Source organism: Hibiscus syriacus, unplaced genomic scaffold, assembly GCF_006381635.1.
Source record: "Hibiscus syriacus cultivar Baekdansim isolate YM2019G1 unplaced genomic scaffold, ASM638163v2 tig00111877_pilon, whole genome shotgun sequence".
Taxonomy (NCBI): domain Eukaryota; kingdom Viridiplantae; phylum Streptophyta; class Magnoliopsida; order Malvales; family Malvaceae; genus Hibiscus; species Hibiscus syriacus.
This window is the reverse complement of record NW_024063208.1, coordinates 2,083,464-2,110,325: the sequence shown is the minus strand read 5'-3', so window position 1 is coordinate 2,110,325 and position 26,862 is coordinate 2,083,464. Positions and strand designations below refer to the sequence as shown.

The 26,862-nt window shown below is 37.6% G+C and overlaps 2 protein-coding genes and 1 pseudogene across 2 annotated transcripts; 2 read left to right on the top strand and 1 right to left on the bottom strand.

The window, feature by feature from the left end:
* The first annotated feature begins 300 nt into the window (after nucleotides 1-300).
* Nucleotides 301-9,723, top strand: LOC120172772 (annotated as a pseudogene).
* An 8,991-nt stretch (nucleotides 9,724-18,714) lies between these two features.
* LOC120172771 lies at nucleotides 18,715-20,692 on the bottom strand. Its single transcript, XM_039180152.1, has 4 exons — nucleotides 19,985-20,692; nucleotides 19,709-19,867; nucleotides 19,443-19,630; nucleotides 18,715-19,099 (listed from the first exon to the last, which is right to left on the bottom strand). Exons 1-4 carry the CDS (start codon nucleotides 20,690-20,692, stop codon nucleotides 18,715-18,717), a joined length of 1,440 nt encoding a protein of 479 aa, XP_039036083.1.
* Nucleotides 20,693-25,896: 5,204 nt separating this feature from the next.
* Nucleotides 25,897-26,856, top strand: LOC120172769 (probable membrane-associated kinase regulator 4; the record flags this gene model as incomplete). The annotated part of the gene is made up of 1 exon (XM_039180151.1): nucleotides 25,897-26,856. A coding segment is annotated over one exon (960 nt), but the record flags the coding sequence as incomplete, so codon positions are not given.
* Between the last annotated feature and the right edge of the window lie 6 nt (nucleotides 26,857-26,862).

Sequence of the window (26,862 nt, the reverse complement as noted above, 5' to 3'; positions counted from 1 at the left end):
TTCGAGTTATTCAAATTATATTTTACAACTCGGTTTAAACTTAAATTTTTTTCAAATCAAATTTATGAAATTACAACTTAAAAATAATTTAAATCATATTAAATAAAAAAATTAATTTTTAAAATCGAATCTAATTTTACTTACCTCCTCTTTCTCATTATCCTTTGTCTCGATGAATGTATGCAAAATAAATTATTTTAAGATAAAAAATCTATCAGACTTTTAAGAGGACGAAGCATGTGCGGGGTCAAACGACGTCACATATATCTATCTATCAACCATTGTTTCATTTTCCTTCGTCACCCGAAACAAAAATACAATAAACGATTGAAAGAACATTTCCCTATTTCTCATTTATCTAAAAAACCCTAAAATTCCCTCGAACAAAAAAACCCTAATTGCATTGCTCGGAGAAACGAAACGTAATGTCGTGGCTGAAAACGGCGGTGAACAAGCGGTGGAGGTTGGGAACACCAGTAACATCACTCGAAACCTCAAAAACTATGCTGATACTGTTGTTCATAATGGCCAAGCTGTCGCTGAAGGAGCCAAGCTCTTTCAAGATCGCATTGTAAGTTCTTTCTCTTCATTTTTAACTATTATTTACTTTCATGTTGAGGTGTGTATGTTGCCATTTCAGGCGGATTGATTGCTAGTTTGAAAGGTTTGCATACTGACATTTCTTTCTTTCTTTCTTAATTTGGAAATTTAGAGTAATTGTGAGAAATTCTCTGTTATCATTAAATGGCGATTTTAGTTTTACTGTTCTCGTTTTGGTTTCCAATTGCTTGACTGTTTTGGTTGTTCAATAAGAATATAATGAAATGTGTTTTTAATCTAAATAACATTTTTTTCTTGTAAATCAACAAAATGCAATTTAAAATTAAACTACAATAGTATAGTCCCAGAAATGCCTCTCTTTGGCAGAATAAATTCTGTACACTGGTCTGATTCTATATGTACTAATAGTGTACTTTATGTTAATTTAATTGGATTTGACCATCTCTTTTAAGTAATGGTACTAAGAGGAAATTTTGAATGTCAAATTTGATTTATAATGTTGTAAACTGGTATTATTTAAAAGCTTTATGATCTAGTCGGTTATCATATTAAATCCAGCTAGCATTTCTCACTTGATTTAATGCACTACTAGTAAGTTTTTTCCCCTCCTTGTTCACCTTCAGAGATTATTTTTCCTGTTGTGGGATCTTATAAATTGTTATCAGACTTGCTTAAGTTATATAGTTATGCAGGGGTCTCGCAGTATCAAGAGTTCAAGGCAAACTGTGAAAGATTGGAGGAAGCAGCAATTTCTTGCAGGGGTCCTGAGAGCTATGTTGCTGAGAAGATGGTTGGTTGCACTCAAAGAAACTGAGAAGCTATCTGAAGTTTATCTAAAGGCAGTCAAAATGGCCTCGATCAAATTCCACTTCTGATGAAGCAAAGGAGAACCTGCAGAGGCCATCATTTGTGAGTTATTCCTTTTTCTAACAAAAACCAAATTATATACGGTGGCTTAGGTGTTACCCGCTTATGCTTTGTTGTACTTATTGAGTTGTAAATGATATGCTTCTGTAAATATCAGCTCAACAAGAAGATTGGTAGGTCCACTTTTTCCGAGTAGTCTGACATCAAATTATCTATTGTGTTTTTTTGTGAGTTAGGTTAAATAGTTTAGTATCCCTAATTGTTATATCCTTATATTTCCTTTTAAGTGCATTGTTATTTGTTGGATTTGGAAACTAATGCCGTTGGCTGGCTGTTGTGTGCCTGAAATAGGTTGAAGTGCTAAAATAATGCTACATTTCAAATAAGTTTCTTGTACCATGATTTCCTCTTTTGATTATTTTTAATGATTGATAGGTTTTGTATTATGATTCTGATATTGGAGGTGCACCAATGAATTTTATAGAAGTTTTCCTTCGAAGCCAGGCTTTGGAGCTCATAACAATATCTATGGTACGATTTGATAGCTGGGTCATTTGTTCATATTTTCTTTTTAATCATGATTTGTCAAGATAGTGTAGAATATTGAATCTAACATAGACCTTTTTAAACATTTATTTCCATGCTTTGCTAGCATAGTTATCGACTAATTTTATAGATGATTAGGCATTAGATGAGGGTTTGGAAAAGTCAACATTTGTGGTATGATCATTCTGGATCTAAGTCTTGTACTGGAAAAATGATTAATAATCATGATAGATCGTTCAAATAAAAAAAAGAAAATATTTTATCATAGACCTGGTGAAGTTTTTGACATTTATTGATAACTGAATAATGATTTTCCAACGAGTTTACTGGAAATTGTCTTTAGTCTAAAGTTATGCAAGAACTAGAGCTTTACTCTTTAAATGTTAATGTGGTAAATTGTGAAGCTGCTTCTATGCCTTCTGTTCCCTGTGCTATCAAAAATCTATTTTTGACTAGATAAATTGGGTTAATGACAATGAGGAAACATTTTGAAAAATGACACAAATGAGAACTTTAGAGATCATATTTACCGACCTCGATGTGGCACTATGTAATGGTTCCTTCATTTAGGTTATATCATGAAGTAGAAATTTTAATGATTGAATAATTTTCAAAGATCATCAGAAAACTCTTAATCTGTTGTGTTTTATCTAATTTAAGTTGTTTATGGACATATTACCTTTTCTGCTGGAGTATCTTGGATGTCTTAATGTAAGTTTGATTTTCTGTAATTTTCTCTGGCCCTTGGGAGACCGAACAATCTTTTCTATGACCGAAAGAGCTTATTATTTCCGAAAAGCATGCAACTTTTCAGTGGCACTTTTACATTTTCGAATACCTGCTCATTGAGGTTAACACAGGTTAAATCTTTTCTGTGATTCAGATTATTGAAGCTCCAAATGAAGAAGAGATTTCTCTGCTCCAGCAGATGTTTCGGTAAGTCCTCACTTTATGACTATAGCTTTATTATAAACTGGAACATCAACATTGAGGTTTTGTCATCAGAGTTTAAAATTGACTGTTTCTAACATATGAAGAACGATTCAGTTTCTGCATATTCTTGTAGGTTTTGTTTTGTTAAGTGAGACAAAATTTATTATTTTGAACGTTTAGCCTGAAACCCTAAAGTTAAATTGGATTTTTGGAAAATTTGTTCAATTAAATAATAAGACCTGCAGGCTCTGCCTCACTGGAGGAGAAGAGGTTCACAATGCTGTAGTCAGCAGTCTACAGGATCTAGCTGCTGCCTTTTCTAGCTACCAAGATGAAGTGCTGGTAACTTGTCAAACCTATGCTACATTCAGAATGCTATTTGGAAAGATTCAAATTTTACTTATTTATCCCCCTCCCCCCAAATCTTTTCAAACATGGTATATTGTAGGTGAAGCGGGAGGAACTGCTTCAATTTGTTCAAAGTGCCATAACAGGGTTGAAAATAAGTGCAGATCTATTAAGGTAGTTCAAAACAAAGAGCTTCCATTTCCTGGCCTTCAGCCTGTATCATATTGTACACTCTTACTGTCATGTTTTCTATACTTTGGGTTTGAGAATTCATGTTTCTGACAATGCCAAATTCTTGTGTATTTCTGGCCTATGTTACTTTGGCTCTTCATTTTTTCCCCCTAAAATTCCAATGTCTGACACTCATATCCTACATCAATCTGGATCTGGGTATGGAGGTATGATTCTCCAATTGTGTAATTTTTTTCTGAAAAAATAGAGCATACCCTTGTTGGGTTATACCCGAATGGTGTATCTGACACTCACACCCGATTCCGAGTAACATAGCTTTTGCCAGTATCTAATTGAAATTGTCTTTCCTAACTGTACATATCATATTTTTCCTCTCTTAAATAGGTTTTAACTTCTAATATTTGGCTAAGATATTTCTGTTATTTGTGAATTAAATATACTTTTGGTCATATTGGCACGTGCCAAGTTTGCATCTATGTTAGCATAAACCTACTTGCACTTCCTATTGTAATAAAGTAGGAATTCCTATCATGTTTTTTTGGTTCATGTTGTTCTGTAGCCACCATGTTCGCCCAAAATTTTTAGGGTTTTGATGTCTGAGGTGCTTGATTACTAGACTTGCTGAAGCAAGAGAAATTAACATCTCTTCTTTTATCTCCAATGACAGAATGGATAGTGAAGCTTCTGATTTGAAGAAAAAACTCTGCAAACTGAGCACACCCGAAGGTCATGATAATGCGGATGACAATGCTACTAAAGTAGCTATTGAGGTAAGCAGCGAGTTAGATTTGAGTTATGGTTAACTTTGCTTGTCCTTTTTGTGGTAGTTTGAAAGCTATAGTGTGTTGTACATTGAGTAGAAAATCTGTATAAGAACTAATTTTTGAGATTCCTGTTAAGCTTTTAATCTAGACAAATCAAATTTCTGATAGAACAATATACCGTTTCATTTTGTTTGTTTATCTTGCAATTGTTTGATGTTAAATTATTTCCTTTTGTTTCATGATCGGTCATGCATATAGTCCTTCAAGAAGTCGCTTGTTGAACAAACTGTTTTCACTTTATAAAGCTGAAAAAGAATTTAGTAGACATACTGGGATTTCTTACCGAACTAAATGTTTTTTGCTATTCCTTTGCCATAAAATGGCATGTCCTGGGTGTTTCCTAGATGGTTCTCTTACCCCCGCCCCACCAAAAAAAATGTTGTTTTTGTTATTCTTTTGTCAAATAACTTTAATTGTGTGTAGGTACCTGAATGATGATATTCTAATCATTGTTTGAGAATACTTTATATATATTTTTTATCTAATTAACTCTCTCAATTTGATTCAACTTGATAATTCATACACAGGAAACAAAAAACCAGCTGTCCTAGTTGAGATAAGAAAATTTTGAAGGTTTTCCGAGTACCGTAACTTATAGAGTAAAATATAATCTTAAATATGTCAAAGCATTTGATGACAATAGTGCTATTTATGATATCTAATTACATGGGCTCTTGTCAACAGTTTGACATCAAGTTGATGAGGCCTATGCCTCTCCAAAGAAAAATGGAAAAGTTCTGATTTTTTGAAGCTACTCATGGTTTTGATTTACCTTCTGATTATTGACATTCAATGATCTTTACCGGGGCAATGTTTCCCTGAAAGAAAATATGAAAGCTGACCATGTTATTTTTGTTTTAGGCTCTGAAGAAGCACTTGCATATACAAAACTGTTCCACATTGGAAAAACTTTACTAAAAAAGAAGTCTTTCAACAATGGAGACTCTCCAGAGCTTCATTATCTTAAGGTAGAAATTTCTTGATTTGGTGATTGGTTGTTTCCTGATAATGTTTTAATAAACATGAGTCATGAAATATGTATAAGCAACATGCTTCTGTTAAAGTTTGTTTCCTCTAAAATATTTAATTTGGGATTTATCACCTTTTTGCAATTCAACCTAAAATTTTAAAAGATGGGTATCTGTTTTCGCAAATGCAGCATTTCTTGGGGCAACACTTTATAGTTTGCCGCTTTATATTGTTTGTTTGAGCAGGATAAGTTGAAGGTCTTATCAGAATCTCTTGCCTCTTGCAAAAACTGAGAAAAGAATTTCAGATCACAGGTACTTCTGATAAAAATTTTAGTGTCATTCTGAATAATATTTGATTTTATCAATGCAGTTACTATAGCTAAAAGTTAACAGCTCTGAATACATTTGTTATATTAAAGGATTTGCAGCCCCAGCTGATTCTTTTTTCCCTAATATTTAAATCTCTTTAGGTACTATAGGAAAATTTGCAGTTATTTATTTTCAGTTTGAAGAAATTGTGAAATGTACTATGACCATTTTTAGATATATCCTATTTGAGAACTTCGGAGGAAGTATGAAGTAGAATTCATGGTTGCTTTAAAGGATGTCTGCTGAAGTCTTTGGGGATTTTATATTTTTTGTCTTATGTATGACCTTTGACCTAAATTTCCTTCTTGTTGATCCTATTTATTATTAATGAGGAAAAGGTTAGCCTTGGGTTATTCTATTGGAAAAAAATATTTTAATCCCGTCTCTGGTGATTTCTTGGGGTGCTTGCCTGGAATATTTCTACTTCTAAGAATATCTGGATTTTGGATGAAATCCTTGAAGACAACACTGAAGCAAGATATAAAGCAATCTGAACCTCTTTAATATTGGTAATTGGTTTTGTTTGGCAGACTTCAGAAGAAGGAGGCTCTAGCTGTTCGTGTGGCTAAAGCAACTGATGCTGAAGGAAAAGAGAAGGTTGTATACTCGCACTGATGTGTTCTCTGCCTGCGCTGCTAGATAAAAAGGAAATTCTTATCATCTTTCTATTTAGGTTTTTTTTTTTGATAACAAAGGCCTCATTAAAACCTCCTTCATACCCTACGTCTTTCTATTTAGGTTAGAGTACGATTTTTGATTGCAAAAGTTGTCTCGGAATTTGATAGCTAGCTAGCTGTTTTCTTAATCTGTATGATCAAATGTGTTGTTAGAATCAAGACTAGTCTAGTTAGATCCACTGCAGAAGATCTGTGTAACTTCCTAATCCTAGATCTTCAATTCAGGGCCTTTAAGAATAAGACTTAATGACATGGCAGGTTTAATATGGAACGTATCAAATTATGTACTGGATGATTTCATCTAAAATTGGCATTCGAAGGATTAGTTCTTTATTTTCCTGATGTCATGCATGATGGTACCCTATGGCAGTGATTAGTGTTGTTAGATTCCATGATATGCTGTTCAAAGATTCTCCTAGGGGACATTGGTATTGGTGTTAGGACACGAGACAGAATTCGTAGGTCTTATTTTTGCATCTGGAGGATGTGGGTTTATGGGATGGGAGAGAGCCTTCATTTATGTAGCCTAAGCATTAAGGCCAAATGCATGTCCATATATACTAAAAGAATATATATTGTAAAAATGAGAAAGAAAGAAAATGAAAAAAATGTTCATCTTTCTTAGGTTTAATGTTTACTTTTGCCTGAACTTTTACTAGCATCTTAAACTTTGTAAGCTTTTCATTAAAACAATGAAATGCTGATCTGGGCAAATATGCTTGTGACTTTTGGTGTATTTAATGTTTTAGATGAGAAATTTGATTTTTTTCTTTCTAATGAACAATCCAGGAAATAGTAGCTGAGATTTCAGTGCTCGAAAGACGAAGAGATGAACTTGAAGCAGAGCTGAAAAAGGTTATTCTGCTGCATGCTGTTTCTGGTTGTTTCTTACATGTTGGGAAATCTGCCACATGGTTTTGTCTTTTTTATTACCTACAAATATAGCATATCATTTAATATTTGTCACACATAATTTTGTTCTTTTGTTTATACTTATACATGTTGGAGGTGATTAAATACTTTACTGAAGCAAAGCTTTTATGTACTTATTTACTTTTGAGGGTGATTGGTGAAGTACTAAAGGTTGGAAATCAATTACCATGGAAGATATAAGAATGATTTATCCATATGTTTTATTTCATTGTAGTACTTAAATCTGTTTTAATGATCATTGGTTCCTCTTGATCTGTAACGAGCGAGTATTATTTCAAATTATGTAGTGGAACTCCCATACAACCATGCAAACAAGATTGCTTGGAAAAGTTTAGGTTTTAAACCTCCTCCAAATTCATGCTGTAGAAAGTTCTATCTGTTTTTAGCTACCTTTTGTGTAAAGAGATGGATTCTACCCCATTCTCATTTCAGTGGAATATGTGTAGGTTAATATCTCGTTGGCCGCTGCTAATGTGCGTCTACGGAATGTCCGGGAAGAAAGAGATCAATTTAGTGAAGCTAACAGTCGGATTATTTCCCATTTGGAAACGAAGGTGTGCGTTTTCCCTAATTTCTATATTAATTTTATAATGCATAAAAATTATCCCATCTTTATAATTTAACGGGTAATGACTCCGTGTTATGGTTCAAAATTCAAATAGCTAAAAATTCTTTCTGATATGTTAACAGGAAGATGAACTTTCAAAATCCATGTCTGCTTGTAGAGTAGAAGCTGAAGTTCTCCATACATGGATTAATTTCTTGGAAGATACTTGGGTTATCCAGTCCACATATACAGAAACTAAGGAGAAGCAAGTCGAGTATGTAATCTAACATTCTTTTATTCTGTTGAATAGGAAAATTATGTGTCTAATTATCCTTCATCGAATCTGTTTTTAAGTTCTTTTGTTTGAAGAAAGTGTTATGAATTCTGCTCTTAATTCTATTAATTTAATACTCAATACTGGATTTTGTCTACTTTTTGGTTGATACTTGTTTGCATTTCCAGTGAGGAATTGCAGCAACACGAGGATTATTTTGTGAACTTGGCCAATATTCTTCTCTCTGGTTACAAGGTATTCAATGCAGTATGACGGATGAAATACTTTGTGAAAACCTTTGTTGTTGTTAAAGTCACCTTTGTTCCTTCTTTCTCTCTCATGCATCGTTCTTGGAAAATTTGTACTCTTTTGCAGAAAGAGCTGAGCCCTGCCATCAGTCGTATCAGTAAATTTGTAGAGAACCTGAAGGCGTTGAATGAAAAGTAATCTTTATCCTTTTAGACAAATAATTCTATCCTATTTATTTTTTCTGCAATTTCTTATTCTTTATTTCTGAAATGACAGATCAGTGCACACATCTAGCCCAAGTGATGAGGATTCCAAAGAATTAAACCCGAGGAAACATATTGAGGAGGAATATTTGGATTATGAAGCCAAGGTACACTTAGCTCCCACTCGTTTATTTTCCTTTAGGGGGAATTTTTGCTACAATAAAAGTAAAACTGAATATTGCTTAATTTATGTTTTTTTCCCACTAGTTCTAAGCACCTTTCATTTTAATCCCTTTTCTCCCCTTAATTCCAAGTCAGTCCAAACCTTCGGTTGTTGAGACATTTGTTTATTGATTCCTTGTTTCAGATTATAACCACCTTCAGTGTGGTCGATAGCATGAAAGAGCAGTTTTATAAGCACGAGACACTTTCAAGGTTGGATATATACATTTTGCATCCAAATCCATCCCTTCCTATTTTCGTATGGACTCCCACCCTTTTTTTCCTCCCGATTCCGTCTAAATGAAGTTTTAAACCCATTTTCCGGTCTCCTATCCAGGAAAGATGATCCTAAGGTTAAAGAGCTATTTAATGACATTGAAAAGTTAAGGACAGAATTCGAAGCTATTGAAAGGCCAGCTTTGGAAATAGAGACTCCAAAGGTTGATACTCCTAATGAGAATCTGCAGATAACTCCGGAATCAACACAATCTAAACCTGAGGCTACAAAGGATAACCCTGAAGCACGGCTGCTGCTAGACCCTGCAGCAGAATTAGCAAAGCTGGAGTCAGAGTTTGGGAAGGGTAGCCAAGACTACTCGGCCGATGAGATAGGTGGTTGGGAGTTCGATGAACTTGAAAGGGAGCTGAGATCTGGTGATACCACGCCACATGAATAGATCAGGTGAAAAATAACTTTCTGGAGTCTTGATCAAAATTATCTGATGATATTATAGGCAAGCACTTGTGCTAGTATGACATGTATCAGTATACATATAACCTGCCAAAAAAGCTGCATTTTAGAATCAAGCTTTTCAGTGTTTCCTCTGTATCTGTAACATCGGATGAAGTTTAAATTTGTTCTTTCTTCTGTAAATACCTGTAATGCTGGAATTCATAGAAAAACATGAATCTGTATTGGGTTTCGACTCTTAACAGTTTACTGCAGATTTCTCAACCTCTGATAATTTGTAAGTCTGATATTTAAATAAGGGTTGGGTTGGAGCTGATGTCAAATGTTCGACCTTCTCTATATGGTATGCTCCTAGCAGAAGTTTTTTCATATATTACAATACTCATTTTCCGAAATGTCTCGAGCACCATTAATCTAAGAGAAATGGAGAGTGAGAGCTGCATGGCCGCAAAAACACGGGACATTGATTTGTTCGAAAGTGAGATTCATCACTAGAGAAAGAAAGGTGGATGAACTCTGAGGCTTTCGGTGGGGTTCCCAAATGAAAATGGTGTCCTGATATAGAAATTTGGGGTTTTTCTTTAGCATAAAACCATTGCTTTCAACAGAACCTAGTGGGGGATGGGAGGAAAAGAGTTTCTCAACCCCACCATCTCTCGCAAAAGGTTCTTTCTAGCGACTGTACTGTTTCTGTTACGTAGTTTTTTCTCTGTATTTTAGGTACTGGTGTTGGTCGGATAGCCGGCAATGATGCCCCTCTTCCGGTCCACTTTGATAGTCTCTACATGTATCTATCGTTTCGAATTCGAATAGTGGTTCCTTTATTTAGTTATTTTCTGTGACCTGCCTTGCTAAAGGCAGTCTTAAACAAGGTAGAGTTTATCATAATTATGTCCAATACCAACCTAGCAACACCCTTGTTGCTTGTTTTGGGCACACATTTTTTCTTTACCCGCACAAGGGGGTAAGGGATAGTAGGGTAAAATGGTTTCAATAACAGAGAGATATGAGCAGAAACTTTGGCAGGGTAGGGTTTGTCATAATTATGTCCGATGGCAAGATTTTACAAATTCGACCTGGTCAGCTCGATGAGATTATGCAAACAAGATAGGGTTTATTTTAAATCATCATATCCGATTCATTGATTGAGTAATCTGGATTGAATACATTAAAGAGTTCGTTGTGAGATGATCTTTTCAATTCAGCTTTCTTCATTCATAAAGTTGGGATTCAAATATCTGATGTTGTAAAAGAAATTCAAGTCACTAAATTATCCGATGTCAGTCCATGGGTAGGTGTTACAGATTAAGATGTGAAATTGTTTGAGATAAAACAACATTTCTGTATGTACCTTATCTATAATTTTTTAGTCCATGAATATTTGATTAAAATTAGCCTTAAATATAAATCATAAAAGGAAATTAGAATGTAATTATTGAATCTCAAGAACTGAAAAAGGTATTGTATGAGAACCGAGAAGGATGGTTTATTTATCCAGCTTAAAGTGAATCGAGTATGAATAGATATTCTTAATTTATGATGATCTTTACTTAGTAATAATTAATTAAAAATTAACTTGGATCGGGGTTTAAACCTTGATTGATTCAAATATATGTTAAAATAAATTTTCGATTGCTTCAAAAAAAAAAAGTTGGAGAAGAATCATGTGACACAGGAGCAGAATCAAATTACGGATGCTTTAGCAAAAGAAAATTGAGGTCAATCTCTAGGCGAGATAATCTTCGATGTTCCTCCACCGATTATAATCATAGTTAGCAAAGAAACTATGTAATATCTTATGAATATTTAATTCTATTTGAGCCAAAAAAAATAAATATAGATTTGTGGGAACACAAATTGGTGGGGGTGAGAGTGTATTAAAAGGGGGTTAAGCCAAAGGCCGAAAGAAAAGCAATGTAAATGGAAGGCCTCGGAGCTTCACAGCATATTCTCCCATCCACCTTCCGCTGTTCCTTTCTTAGCCGATGTCAACAACTCATCCACTCCTCTTTCCTCGTCTTTCTTTCTTTTTTTCAAAAGAAAATCAAATGGCTATTTCTATATGAATTGAACTTGGAGTTGATTATCAATCTCTTTCGGATCGAGTTATAAGAAATTCATTATCGTTAAAGGCTTTAAATTTGATTCTTATAAATGAAAAATGAATACTTTGAGAGGTGGTATTGCTCTTTAACACAAGGTCCGATCGATTTTAAAACTTAATCAGGATTCTTGTGATTATTAGACAATTTTAGAGAGCCATGCAGCTCTCACTCTCGGTCATTACGTTCTTTATCTATCCACATTTAGTATTAAAAATTCATTTTTTTCTATTTTAAGAGGTATTAAATATTTGAGTAGAGTCAATGTTTGAATTCTGTCGTTGTAAATAGAATACATTAGATCGATATGATTGTCCTTATAATAATTTTTTATAATATTTGATCTGAATTAATTGATAAATAAATTGAATATTAATGATTATAGTATAAAGTAAAAATTGGACTACCTTTGTTGTTTTATTTGTTCTTTTAGCAGCCATTGGAGCACATGCAGACAGATTGTTTCCAGCAATAATATTCATGGCAACGGATGATGCTTGAAACCTGGCTTTGAAATTCGGGCTGCTCTCTTATTTCAACCTCATATCCCACAAATATCTTTGCCCCTCGCCATGGCCGCAAGACGATCTGCTACCTGGTTTGCTTCACGATTAATAATGGCTGACCTTCACTTCCCAATCACGTTTTAACAGCTTATAGATCAAAAGAGTTATTGCTCCATTCCGCTCCAGCCTACTATTATTCTTAAGAATCTTCACTGCCATGGCGCAATCCGTTTCCATTTCTATCCTACGAAACCCCAAATTCCAAGCAAGACTCAGAGAATCATGGATTGCCCATAACTCCGCCGATAAAGCCAAACATATACCCAAACTCCGTGCAAACCCAGAAATCCATCTACCTTGGTCATCTCGAAGAACTCCTGCCGCAGCCGCCATCTTCATCTGCCCTCCTACAGCTCCATCTGCGTGTTGGATCATAAACTTGATCCATTATGGGAGCCTAAACCCAAACTAAATTGATGTCATTACTTACATCATTTAATTAAAGATGTCATTGCTTACATCATTTAATTAATGATGTCATTGCTTACATCAATTTAGTTAGGTGAGAGTTAGATATTTGTTGAATTTGTAACGGTTTAAATTAGTTTATTTGCGTGGTGTAGGATTGTTCTTGAGTAGTATAAATACCCCTTCCCATTTCAGTTTTAAGCATTAAGAAAAATTAAGAGCTTCTAAGTGAGTGAAGAAGCAAAGTCTTATAAGAGTGAGTTGTAGTTCTTGTTTTTGAGTGAGAGTACTCTTGTAATATTTGTTTGAGTTTCAATAAAAGTTGTTTGTGTGAGTGTTTTATTTCCAACAAAGTAGTATCAGAGCGAGTTGGAAAGATCGAAGGTCTCGACGAGAGGAATACGACGCCGCCAGAATTTTCTCAATTTGAGTTCTGACGCACCGCCACGCACCGCCGGAAGACTGCTGCCAGAAAATCGAGTTGACTCACCGAGTTGAGCCGATTCAGCCGAGTTGGAGCCCTTGACCGAGTTGTCCAAGTCCCTCCAAAGTTTTTTTTTTCATCGTTCCGGATTCATCCGTGCAATCGGATTTTACAAAATCTCATTATATTGAGAGATATGGAAAATGGTATGGCACCATTCCAAGTTCCGACACTCAACAACAACAACTACGACAATTGGAGTATCAAAATGAAGGCACTTCTTGGATCACAAGATGTGTGGGATATCATAGAGAAAGGCTGTAATGAGCCTGCGGATGATGATGTTTTTGCTACTCTTACACCATATCAAAAGACAATTTTGAAGGATTCAAGAAAGAGAGACAAGAAGGCTCTCTACCTCATCTATCAAGCATTAGATGATGATGGTTTTGAAAAGATTTCAAGTGCAAGCTCTAGCAAGGAAGCGTGGGAGAAGCTGCAAACCTCTTACAAAGGATCCGAGCAAGTGAAGAAGGTTCGTCTCCAAACATTAAGAGGTGAATTCGAATCCTTAAACATGAAAGCATCTGAGTCTATTTCAGATTATTTCTCAAGAGTAGTAGATGTTTCTAATCAATTAAAAAGAAATGGTGAAAAGTTAGACGATGTGAGGATAATAGAGAAGATACTCCGTTCGTTGGATCCCAAATTTGAGCACATCGTCGTGACGATTGAAGAAACTAAAGACTTGGAAGAAATGAAGATCGAACAGCTCCAAGGATCATTGCAAGCATACGAAGAGAAGCATAAAAAGAAGCATGAGTTTACTGAGCAACTCCTCAAGCTGCAACTCAAGGATATGCATGAGAGCCAACGCAATGATAGAAACCAACGTGGCCAAGGCAGAGAGGCCATGGACGAGGTAGAAGTCGAGGTCGTGGACGAGGCTGGAATTACAACAATAACAATTCCAACAACAACTATGAGAAAGGAGAAAGCTCAACACGAGGCCGTGGAAGAATTAATCCAAACTCAAAGTATGACAAATCTCAAATTCGATGTTATAATTGTCAAAAATTTGGGCATTATGCTTCAGAATGTAGAGCTCCCAACAACAAAATTGAGGAGAAGGCCAATTACGTGGAGGAAAAGACAGATGGCAAAGAAACTCTTCTTCTAGCACGAAAGGAAACTGATGGTGTCCAAGCAAATTCCTGGTATCTTGACAGTGGTGCAAGCAATCACATGTGTGGAAGGAAAGACATGTTTGTGGAGCTAGACGAGTCAGTAAGTGGAAATGTTTCGTTTGGAGATGATTCCACAATAGCAGTGAAAGGGAGAGGTAACATTCTTATCCGTTTGAAAGATGGGAGACATCAATTTATTTCAAATGTCTACTATGTGCCCAATATGAAAAGTAACATTTTAAGTTTAGGGCAACTGGTAGAGAAAGGTTATGATATTCATATGAATAATTATAATCTTTCTATGAAAGATGATAAGAATAACTTCATTGCTAAAGTGCCGATGTCAAAGAATAGAATGTTCTTGATCAACATACAAAATGATGTTGCAAAGTGCCTGAAAGCTTGCTACAAAGATGCATCATGGCTTTGGCATCTTCGATTTGGGCATCTCAATTTGGAGGTCTAGAGCTATTATCTAAGAAGGAGATGGTGAAAGGACTACCTCACATCAACCATCCTGACCAACTCTGTGAAGGGTGTCTAGTCGGGAAACAATTCAGGAAAAGCTTTCCAAAAGAGTCAGAGACAAGAGCTAAGAAGCCACTTGAGCTCATCCATACGATGTGTGTGGACCGATCAAGCCAAGCTCTCTCGGTAACAATAACTATTTTCTTCTCTTCATTGATGATTTTTCAAGAAAAACCTGGGTATATTTCTTGAAACAGAAGTCAGAAGTTTTTGAAGTCTTCAAGAAGTTCAAAGCAGCAGTGGAGAGAGAAAGCGGTAGAAAGATCAAAGCCATGAGATCCGATCGAGGTGGAGAATTTACTTCCAGGGAGTTTCAAGAGTTCTGTGAAGCAAATGGAATTCGTCGACCAATGACAGTTCCTAGATCCCCCCAGCAAAGTGGTGTGGCAGAAAGAAAGAATAGAACAATCCTCGACATGGCACGAAGCATGCTCAAAAGCAAGAAACTACCCAAAGAATTTTGGGCAGAAGCAGTATCGTGTGCAGTCTACTTGTCAAATCGATCTCCAACAAGAAGTGTATGGGGAAAGATACCGCAAGAGGCATGGAGTGGAAGAAAGCCTGGCATTTCCCACTTGAGAACCTTTGGAAGTATAGCCCATGTTCACGTACCAGACGAGAGAAGAACGAAGCTTGATGATAAAAGCGAGAGTTTTATCTTCATCGGCTATGATGCTAATTCGAAGGGCTACAAGTTGTACAATCCAGACAATAAGAAGTTTGTGATTAGTCGAGATGTGGTCTTCAACGAAGAAGGAGAATGGGATTTTAACTCTCATACAGATGACTTCAATTTCTTTCCTCAGTTTGAAGAATATGAGCAGACAATGAGGGAGCAACTAGATGAATCTCAACAAGAGCTTGCAACTCCACCCACTTCACCAACATCAACCACTCAAGGAGACTCATCACCTTCATCATCGTCAAGTGGGAGTCAAAGTGAAAGAGTTGTGCAATGCACAAGAAGCCTTAGAGATCTCTATGAGGTAACTGAACGACAAGATAATCTTACATTATTTTGTCTGTTTACCGATTGTGAACCAGTGAGCTTTCAAGAAGCGGTACAAGAAAAGAAATGGAGAGATGCAATGGACGAAGAAATCAAGGCCATCGAGAAGAATGACACATGGGAACTTACCTCACTTCCCAAGGGACATAAGGCGATAGGTGTCAAATGGGTGTACAAAACAAAGCAAAACGCCAAAGGAGAGATTGAAAGGCACAAGGCGAGGCTAGTTGCTAAAGGCTATAGTCAAAAGGCTGGAATTGACTATGATGAGGTATTTGCTCCTGTTGCTCGATTGGAGACTATCAGACTAATCATTTCTTTGGCAGCTCAAAACAAGTGGAAGATACAACAGATGGATGTAAAGTCCGCCTTCCTAAATGGAGTTCTTGAAGAGGAACTTTACATTCAGCAACCATCAGGCTATGAAGTCAAAGGGCATGAAGACAAGGTGTTGAAGTTGAAGAAGGCTCTTTACGGGCTAAAACAAGCACCAAGGGCATGGAATAGCCGAATCGACAAGTACTTCCAAGAGAATGGCTTCAACAAATGTCCCTACGAGCATGCTCTATATATCAAGATCAAAGATGAAGATATTTTGATCGTGTGCCTCTACGTGGACGATTTGATCTTCACTGGAAGCAACCCAAGCATGTTTAATGAATTCAAGGATGTGATGATGAAAGAATTCGAGATGACAGACATGGGGCTCATGGCGTACTACCTTGGCATTGAAGTTAAGCAACAAAATGATGGAATTTTCATTTCACAGGAAAGCTATGCAAAGGAGATACTGAAGAAGTTCAAGATGGAGAACTGTAAGCCAATAAGCACACCGGCAGAATACGGGATCAAGATGACCAAACATGAAGAAGGCGAAAGTGTAGATCCAACATTCTTCAAAAGTTTGGTAGGAAGTCTACGCTATCTAACTTGCACGAGACCCGATATTTTTCACGCAGTTGGATTGGTTAGTCGCTACATGGAATCCCCAACAACCACCCATTTTAAAGCCGCAAAGAGAATTCTTCGCTATCTGAAAGGTACAATTGACTTTGGCTTGTTCTATTCAGTTTCTAATGATTACAAGCTTGTTGGATATAGCGACAATGATTGGGGTGGAGATATAGATAATCGAAGGAGCACTACTGGATTCGTATTTTTCATGGGAGATATTGCATTCACATGGATGTCAAAGAAACAACCGATTGTCACATTATCCACTTGTGAAGCGGAATATGTTGCTGCTACCTCATGTGTTTGTCATGCAATTTGGCTTAGAATCTATTGAAGGAGATTGGTTTGATACAAGAAGAGCCTACCAAGGTTTGTGTCGACAACAAGTCAGCCATTGCCTTAGCGAAGAATCCAGTATTCCATGATCGAAGCAAGCACATTGATATTCGCTACCACTATATAAGGGAGTGTGTTGCAAGAAAAGATGTGGAAGTTGAATATGTGAAGTCACAAGATCAAGTTGCTGATATTTTTACCAAGCCACTGACCAGCGAAGACTTCTTAAGATTAAGGAACCTACTAGGGGTCACGAGATCAAGTTTAAGGGAGGGTGTTGGATCATAAACTTGATCCATTATGGGAGCCTAAACACAAACCCAAACTAAATTGATGTCATTACTTACATCATTTAATTAAAGATGTCATTGCTTACATCATTTAATTAATGATGTCATTGCTTACATCAATTTAGTTAGGTGAGAGTTAGATATTTGTTGAATTTGTAATGGTTTAAATTAGTTTATTTGTGTGGTGTAGGATTGTTCTTGAGTAGTATAAATACCCCTTCCCATTTTAGTTTTAAGCATCAAGAAAAATTAAGAGCTTCTAAGTGAGTGAAGAAGCAAAGTCTTATAAGAGTGAGTTGTAGTTCTTGTTTTTGAGTGAGAGTACTCTTGTAATATTTGTTTGAGTTTCAATAAAAGTTGTTTGTGTGAGTGTTTTATTTCCAACACTGCGTTAACTTTGACCCAGTTCCTGGCAGGTGTACACCACCGTGCAGCAGTTCTCACACCACTGCGATTAACTGCGACAACATTCTCCCGTGCCACCATTTCATTTTTAAGCCGAATGCTCTATGCCACCAGATCCTCATGCTTCACGTAGTCCGGGTTGAAAGTAACATTACACCTGTATTTCCAAATTTTCCAGCTTACTATGGCAAAAGGCACATCCCAGTTTGTACTTTCAGTGGCAAATTGACCATAATTCTTCAAATTAACCCTAATCCAATCGACATGGCGCAGTGTAAGAAAGCTTTGGAAACTATCCCCATGAATTAACCTACGCCAAATATTCACAGTAAAGGAGCATCCACGAAAGACATGGAGTAAATCTTCATCTTCAAAGTTGCACAGCGAGCAACGAGCCGAGGTGGCCATGTGTCTCCGACATCTCTCTAAATTCGTAATGAGTTCACCATGGAGCGAAAGCCATAGAAAAGTCTTAACCCGCTGTGGTACATTTAATTTCCATAACATTCTCCAACCCACTGAATTTTGATCCGCCGTGCTTGGAGTAAGGGTTCGGTAGGCTGAACGAACAAAGAACTTGTAATTCAGTTCCCCTTGCCAAACTAGAGTGTCGTTTGCAAAATCTGGCCTCTGGGGGTGGGGGAGGGGCATTGCTGCAATGCGATAGCATATATGCATAGGAATACACGCCTTCAATTTCTCCCAATCCTACTCACCAGTCGGATGTATCATATCGCTTACCAACACCGGAGGTGGAGGATCCTCCTGCAACCGGTGATTAGAAAGAGGACCAGTTCCATCCACCCAAACGTCTTACCAAAAATCCGTTTGATTACCATTTCGAATGTGCCAAAGAGTGTTATTTCTAATTTCTTCCCAAATGCAACTGAGCCCTTTCCATAACTTGCTGCAACGTGGCCGAGAGATTGAAGTTGGAAACACTTCCGTCCACCTATACTTTGCTTTTAAAACTCGAATCCACAATTTATTCTCCTCTCCAAGAAGTTGCATCCCTATCTTCATAATGAAAGCAAAATTTTGATGATACAAATCCTTGATTTCCAGGCCTCCATTTTCGACAGTTGCTTTAGTCGTCTCCTAGTCTACTAATGAAACTTTCCTGGTATCTCCATCAAAGCCCCATACAAAACGTCCGATCAACTTTTCCAACGAATCGCAAATCCCCTTTGGTAACCAGGTTGACTGCATCGCATAATAGGGAATCGCCTGAAGCACAGCTTTAGCAAGTGTAATGCGTCCCGCCAGATAAAGGGACTGGGACTTATCCACCCAACCTGCCAAGCGTTTCTCAACTTTTTCAGGTAGGTACTTGTAAGTTGCCTTGGTTACTCTTCCATGCAAGAGGGGGACTCCGAGGTACTTCCCAAGATTCTTCACCTCCTCAAAACCAAGACTACGGGCAATCATCCCTCTCAAAGTATTATTGCAATTCTTAGAAAAGAACATTTGCATTTTAGTAGCACTGACTCAATGACCCGAACAGGCACAGAAACGTTCCATGACCTCTTTGATAACCCCTACTTGTTCCATGGAGGCTTCTGCGAAAAGAACTAAGTCATCTACCAAAAAAAAAGATGAGAAATATCGGGACCATTTCTTGATAGCTGAATCTACTTCCACGTGCCACTTGCAACTCTTCTGTTTATAGCATGAGACAGTCTTTCCATGCACAGCACAAAGATGTACGGAGAAACATGATCTTCTTGTTGAATTCCTCTACTCGGATTAAAACTTTAGTCACATCACCATTCCAAATAATCTGCGTAGAAACAGAAGTAATGCACACCATTATCCATCTAACAAACCTTTCAGGCAAACCTGCTTCTGTAAAGGTCTCCTCAATGAAACTCCACTCTAATCTGTCATACTCCTTCTCAAGGTCAACCTTTATCGCCATCCACGACTTCTTGCCCGTCTTACCGGACATCGAATGAATCACTTCTTGGGCGAGAATGATATTGTCCGTGATATTCCTTCCCGGAACAAAACTGGACTGATTTTCAGATACTCAGTCTGGCAAAAGCGGTTTCAATCGGTTCGCCAAAATCTTTGTAATAATTTTATACGATACCGTGCACAGACTGATCGGTCGGAATTGCGAAATCTTCTCAGGCGTCTCAATTTCCGGAATAATCACAAGCATAGTTCTATTGACCCCATCTGGTAAGACTCCAATCTCCAAGAAATCCTTAACCTGGTAGCTAGTATCACCTCCAAAGACACCAATATTCTGGGGGAAAAAACCCGTCAACCCCAGGATCTTTCAACGGACCCATATCCCAAACTTCTTCCGGTCTCACTGAAGAGGTTAACCATTTAGAAGCTCCATAGCAATCGACTTGAAAACCCCACTAAAATCACTACCTGAGTTTTGGCGGGGCTCAGAAGTGAATAACTTACAGAAGAAATTAACTGCGTGGCTTTGCAAGGTTGCTTGATTATCACAACGACGGCCGTCCTCCAATTGAAGCATATGAATGCTATTACGTTTCCTCCTTTTAATGGTAGAGGCATGGAAGTATTTTGTATTTCGGTCCCCCTTCATGATCCCTTGACTTCTCGATTTTTTATGCCAGAGGCTTTCTTCTTGTTCGAGTACCTTATCTAACTCATTTTTAAGAGCTTCATAAAGCTCCAAAAGGTATACGGTCTCATTTTTCTCCAAAGCCATTCCAATCCCCGAATCCTGGCTAGCAATAAGGTCTTCATCTGCCAATGTTGCCAAAGACTTCCATGTTTCAAGCTCTACATTTGTTTTGGAACTCTGTAAGACTAGAGAACAGTGGAACATTCTTATTCCACGAGGCTTCCAGGAACCTCTCAAAATTCGAATGCTCATTCCAGGCTGCCACAAAACGAAAGGGACTATTTTATGGTGTGATTTTGGATTCACAGTTGACATTAGGATTGGCCTATGATCAGAACCCACCTTCTGCAGATGGAAAACTTCAGAAGCTTGAAAAACACTGTACCACTGATTGTTACATAAGCACCGATCAAGTCTCTGGCTCAGGTCTCCCCTCTGCCAAGTATATTGAGGACCATTGAAACCCATCTCAAGTAATCCAGCTTGAACAATGAAGTCACCAAAAAAGGCCGATTCCGGTTTTTCTTTGTGATCCCCTTCCTCTCAAACGAATCACAAATATACTTAATTTTTTTTATTAATCTAGGGTGAGTATAAATTAACATTTGTTTAAAATTTATTAACTTTTTAATAACGAAAGCTTATACTCTTCACCAAATGATAATAACAAATATCACTAAAATTTTTTGATTCATGATATATATATTCAATTCAAATGTAGTGATTAAATACGAGTATGTGTTTTGATATAAATATATGATTTGATGATGCTCTCAGCTCACCAAAGTTATAGTAATATGGTCATTTATAAATGTAGTTCTTAAGTTCAACTTATGTATAAAGGATGGATGGTCATGGATCGAGTCAGGATAAATTTTTATTCTACTCATATTTGATCCGATTTGGATTTAAGAAATATTTATTCAATTCAAAATTTATTTATTTTTTAGATAAAAATCAATACACATTTTAACATGATTCGATATAAATATATATAAAAAATTATTTTTATTAGGTAAAATAAATATAAGGGATATTTTAACATTATCTCGGGTTGATTAGGTTTTTTTTCATATTAAATTCAAACCTGACCCGAAAATATCTTTAGAAAGAACATAATCTGATGTCCACCCGAAAATATATTTTAGCATTACCACTATAAAGAGTGCAATCAACTCCGTCTTTTTAAAGCTCACCTCTCATCTAACATTGAGAGATTATTACCTTATGTTAGGCATGACTCATAAATATACCGGTAAAGAGGACAGGGGATGGAGCGGAGTGAGTGAAGCGAGGACGTAAGCACATTGTCGAACCTCGTTAAAATTCTCATGTTCTTTCGTTTTCTTTACCCCATTCTTCAACAATTGGTATCAGATGTCAGGAGCAAAATTCGAAGTTGCGAAATTCGATGGTCATGGTAACTTCGGATTATGGAAAACGAGGGTGAAGGATCTGTTGGCGCAACAAGGGATCCTGAAGGCTTTGCGACCTACAAAGCCGGCGTCGATGGAGAAGGAAGATTGGGAAGAATTGCAACAGCGAGCGGTAGGAACCATACGATTATGCTTGGCGGACGAGGTCATGTATCACGTCATGCATCTGTTGTCTCCAGACGAAATTTGGAGGAAGTTGGAAAGTCAGTTTATGTCCAAATCCTTAACGACAAAATGTATCTAAAGCAGCGGCTGTATGGGCAGAAGATGCAGGACGATCATGATTTGGCGCAACACGTGAATGTCTTCAATCAAATCGTTTCTGATTTGGCTCTGTTTGATGTAAAAATTGAGGATGAAGACATAGCGATGATTTTGTTGTGTTCGTTGCCTCCCTCTTACGAACACATGGTGACTACTCTTACATATGGGAAAGAGACTATCAACGTTGAGGAGATTACTACAACCTTGTTGGCTCACAACCAGCAGAAGCATAATGCAGGGGAAAGCTCTCAAGACGATAGCTTATATGTCAAGGGTAATCGAGACCGTTGACGGAAGCCAAAGAATGCAGGGTCTGGCAAACGGAATTCCAAATCCAAATATAGGGATAAGAAGACAATTCACTGTTACAAATGCAAGGAGGCGGGACATATGAAGCGAGACTATCAGAAGTTGAAAAAGTAGACTGATGAGAAGCGTGATGATTCATCCAAGTCTGTGAATGTGGTCGAGGATGACAACTCTGATTGCAATGAGGGTGATATGCTCTCTATTTCAACGACTCAATTGACAGATATTTGGATTCTTGATTCTGGATGTTCTTATCACATCACGCCAAATAGGGAATGGTTTTCGACATACGGGTCGGTTAATTCTGGTTCTGTTTATTTGGGTGATGATCGATGTTGCAATATTGTTGGTATTGATGATGTCAGAATTAAGATGTATGATGGATCTGTTTGGACGTTGAGTGGTGTTTGATATATCCCAGATTTGAAGAATAATTTGATTTCTTTGGGCACTTTGTACAAGAATGGTTTTATCCCTAAGGCTGATGAGGATAGGGAAACCATTCGGATTGTTAAAGGAGCTTTGACTGTAATGAAAGGAAAGATGACTGCAGGGAATATTCACAGATTGTTAGGGAGTACCGTTGTAGGTGGAGTTCATTCTATTGAGTCCCTGTGATGATACTACAAAACTGTGGCATATGCGTCGTGCTCATCTTAGTGAACGTGGTATGACAGAATTACACAAAAGAAATTTGTTGCATGGTGTCAAAAGTTGTAAGCTCGATTTTTGCAAGTATTGTGTTCTTGGTAAACAGACTAAAGTCCGTTTCAAGACTGCGAAGAACATAACTCAAGGGATTCTTGATTATGTGCATTCTGATGTATGGTCTTTGGGTGGATCTAGGTATTATGTTACTTTTATTGACAATTTTTCACGGAAAGTTTGGGTGTATTTTTTGAAACAGAAGTCTGACGTTTTTTTAGAAGTTCAAGCTGTGGAAAGATGAGGTAAAAAACCAAACAGGACGAAAAATCAAGTGTTTGCGGTCTGAAAATGGTACAGAGTACACAGATTCACAGTTTCTACACTTATGTAAGGAGCATGGGATTAAGAGACATTTTACAGTACGCAAGACACCACAACAAAATGGTGTTACGAAATGGATGAACAGGTCGTTGAATGAAAGAGCCAGATGTTTACGGTTGAATGCGGGCTTCCCAAACACTTCTGGGCTGAGGCTGTTAACATGGCGTGTTATTTTATCAACAGATCGCCAAGGGCATCATTGGCTGGGAAAATTGCATAAGAGGTATGGACTGATCATGATGTTAGTTTTGATCAATTACGATTTTTGGTTGTCATGCTTATGTGCATGTACTTGCTGATGAGAGATCCAAACTTGATGCAAAATCGAATAAGTGCATTTTTCTGGGTTACAAGAAAGGTGTCAGAGGATTCAAGTTCTGGGATCCAGTTGCGAAGAAAATTGTGATCAGTAGAGATGTTGTTTTTGATGAACAATCCATGTTGCAGCAGAAAAAAGACACTACAGTGGTGGATTTCGAGCAGTTTCCAGTTGAGAAATCAAAAACTTCTCAACCGAATTCTGGAGGTTCCGCTACGGATGATTTGCAGGATTATAGTCTCGCCAGAGACTGGGTGAGACGGACGAATATAAAGCCCCCGAACAGATTGAGTTTTAAAGACTTGGTCTCTTTTGCACTTACTGTTAGCATTGATAATCCCGATTACTTTTCATGATGCCATTACTAGTCAGGAAAACGACAAGTGGATGGCTACCATGGTTGAGGAGATGGAGTCTTTGAATCACAATCGTAGATGGGAGTTGGTTCACCTTCCTGAGGGTAAGAAGTCGATTGGTTGCAAATGGGTGTATAAGAAGAAACCAACAGTAACAGAAAAAGAGGGGGAGACGTTCAAGGCTCATTTGGTAGCAAAGGGTTTTTCACAGTAAAAAAGAGTTGATTATGATGAAATTTTTTCTCCTGTGGTCAGACACACTTCAATCCGAGCAATACTTGCATTGGTGGCTAATTGGGATTTTCATTTAGAGCAGATGGATGTTAAAACTGCTTTTTTGCATGGTGATTTAGAAGAGCAGATCTACATGTGGCAGCCTAAAGGTTTCACTCAACCTGGAAACGAGCATTTAGTTTGCAGATTGAAGAAATCTTTTACGGGTTGAAACTATCTCCGAGACAGTGGTATAAACGGTTTGACTCCTATATGATCAAGATTGGCTACAACCGATATGAGTATGATTGTTGTGTCTATTTAAGAGCCTTGATGATGGTTCTTTTATTTTTCTGTTACTGTATGTTGATGATATGTTAATTGCTGCGAAGAACAAGGATGATGTTATCAGTTTGAAAACTTTATTGAGTCAGGAATTTGATATGAAAGATTTAGGTGCTGCAAAGAATATTCTTGGAATGGAAATTTGTAGGGACAGAGACTCAAGGAAACTGTGGCTATCTCAACGGGGTTATGTTGAGAAAATGCTAGAAAGGTTTGCGATGAGCAGCGCAAAACCAGTGAGCACTCCATTGGCGAATCACTTTAAACTCTCATCAGAACAGTGCCCTAAGACAGATAAAGAAGCTGAAGATATGGCAAAGGTTCCGTATTCTAATACTATTGGATGCTTAATGTATGCAATGGTATGTACTCGTCCTGATTTAGCTCATGTTGTTAGTCAAGTTTGTAAGTACATGTCTAAACCTGGTAAGCAACATTGGAAGCAGTCAAGTGGATCTTTCGGTACTTAAAGGGTATTGTGGGATATGGAATTGTTTTTGGTAGTCAGCGGGATAATCCTTTGGTTGTAGGATATGTGGATTTAGACTATGTATGTGACTTGGATAATAGAAGATCTATGACAGGGTATGTGTTTACTCTTGGTGGAAGACCTATTTGTTGGAAGTCTATGTTCAATATGTTGTGGCACTATCTACAACTGAAGCTGAATACATGGCAGTGGCTGAAGCTGCAAAAGAAGTTTTATGGCTTACTGGTTTAGTGAAGGAGTTGGGTGTTCAGCAAGGTGGAGTTCAGTTGCTTTGTGACAATCAAAGTGCTATTCACTTGGATAAGAATTAGGTGTATCGTGCTAGAACTAAACATATTGATGTAAGGTTCCACAAGATCAGAAAGTTGGTTGCATCTGGAGAGATTTTGTTTCAGAAGGTACATACTGATGAGAATGCCACTGATATGTTCACCAAGCTAGTTATGACAGACAAGTTCAAGCATTGCTTGGACTTGTTGAATATTTTGAGTTGTTAAAGAAGTAAGGTAACCCAACCCACATTGAAGTTTCCAAGAGGCAGGATATTCGCCAAGGTGGAGATTTGTTAGGTATGGCTCATAAATATACCGGTAAAGAGGACAGGGGATGGAGCGGAGTGAGCGAAGAGAACATCAATTGTCCTTACAAAGAAAGTCTCGTAGAGGGGGTTACGATTATATGGGTTGGGGGTGCGGGGGCGTAGGCCCCGCGGTACGGTACAAGGTTAATTATGTAATTATGTACCAGGTTTTTTATTATAAATAGAGATGTAATCTAAACCTATGAGACATTGAATAAAACTTCTAGTGCCGTCTAAGCACCGAGGACGTAAGCACATTGCCGAACCTCGTTAAAATTCTTGTGTTCTTTCGTTTTCTTTACCCGATTCTTCAACACCTTAAAAAACATTGAAAATGGCAGTGAACTCTATTGAAGAAGATGAGTACATAGACATGGAAATCACTTCATTTTCCAACTTCTTGAGCAATCCCAGAAACTCAAGGGAGTTTGAGTTCCAGATGTCTTCACTTTCAATGGAGAGACAACCCACCACTTCCCTACATGATCAACTATTCTACAAAGGCAAGCTTCTTCCCCTCCTCGAAAATCAGGGTTTTGAGTCGGTTCACAGCTGCGAAAATGGCGTTTTTGAAGAATTCTACGGCACCCCATTGGCCACTGCTACCGTCACGACGCCAACTACGACGAGTACTCCGTTTGAATCGTGTAATATCTCGCCTCGTGAGTCGTGTTTGGTTAGTAGGGAGTTGAATTCGCTCGAGTACTCATTGTTGTTCGAGTACTCGAACGAGATTGATGTAGGCCGATATGTATGCGAAATCGAGAATCCGAAGAAGCCTTGGACTAAAAAGCTTAAGTTGAGCTCGAGGCTAAAGACCTCAAAGTCTTATCTTAATGTTTTTTTGGGGAAATCCGGATGCTCAAACGAGACATCCGCAGCTTCAGCTACTAAAGATGGCAATAAAGTGTGTATTCCGATTCCGAAGTCAAATCAAAGTCAACTCGGACGAATCGATTCGGATAAAGGGAGGAAATTGGCCGATAATCGGCATAGGAGGTCGTTTTCGATGGCAATCAAACGATTTTCTTCGATGAACAAGTCCTCAACTTCTTCATCATCGTCTTCTTCTTTGTCCTCAAATTCGAACGGTTTCCAGTACCTGCAGTTTCTTAGACGCAGCAGCAGCGTGAATGCTGAGATGGAGAGTCCGATTCAGGGGGCCATTGCACATTGCAAGCGGTCTCCAATGAGCTCAAAAAGAAGTCTTGGTGATGGGTTATACTCATTGTCAGCTTCCAATATTGCAGTTTCCGAAGGTCAAGAGAGGCCGGACCTTTGGAGAGGCTGAATATTA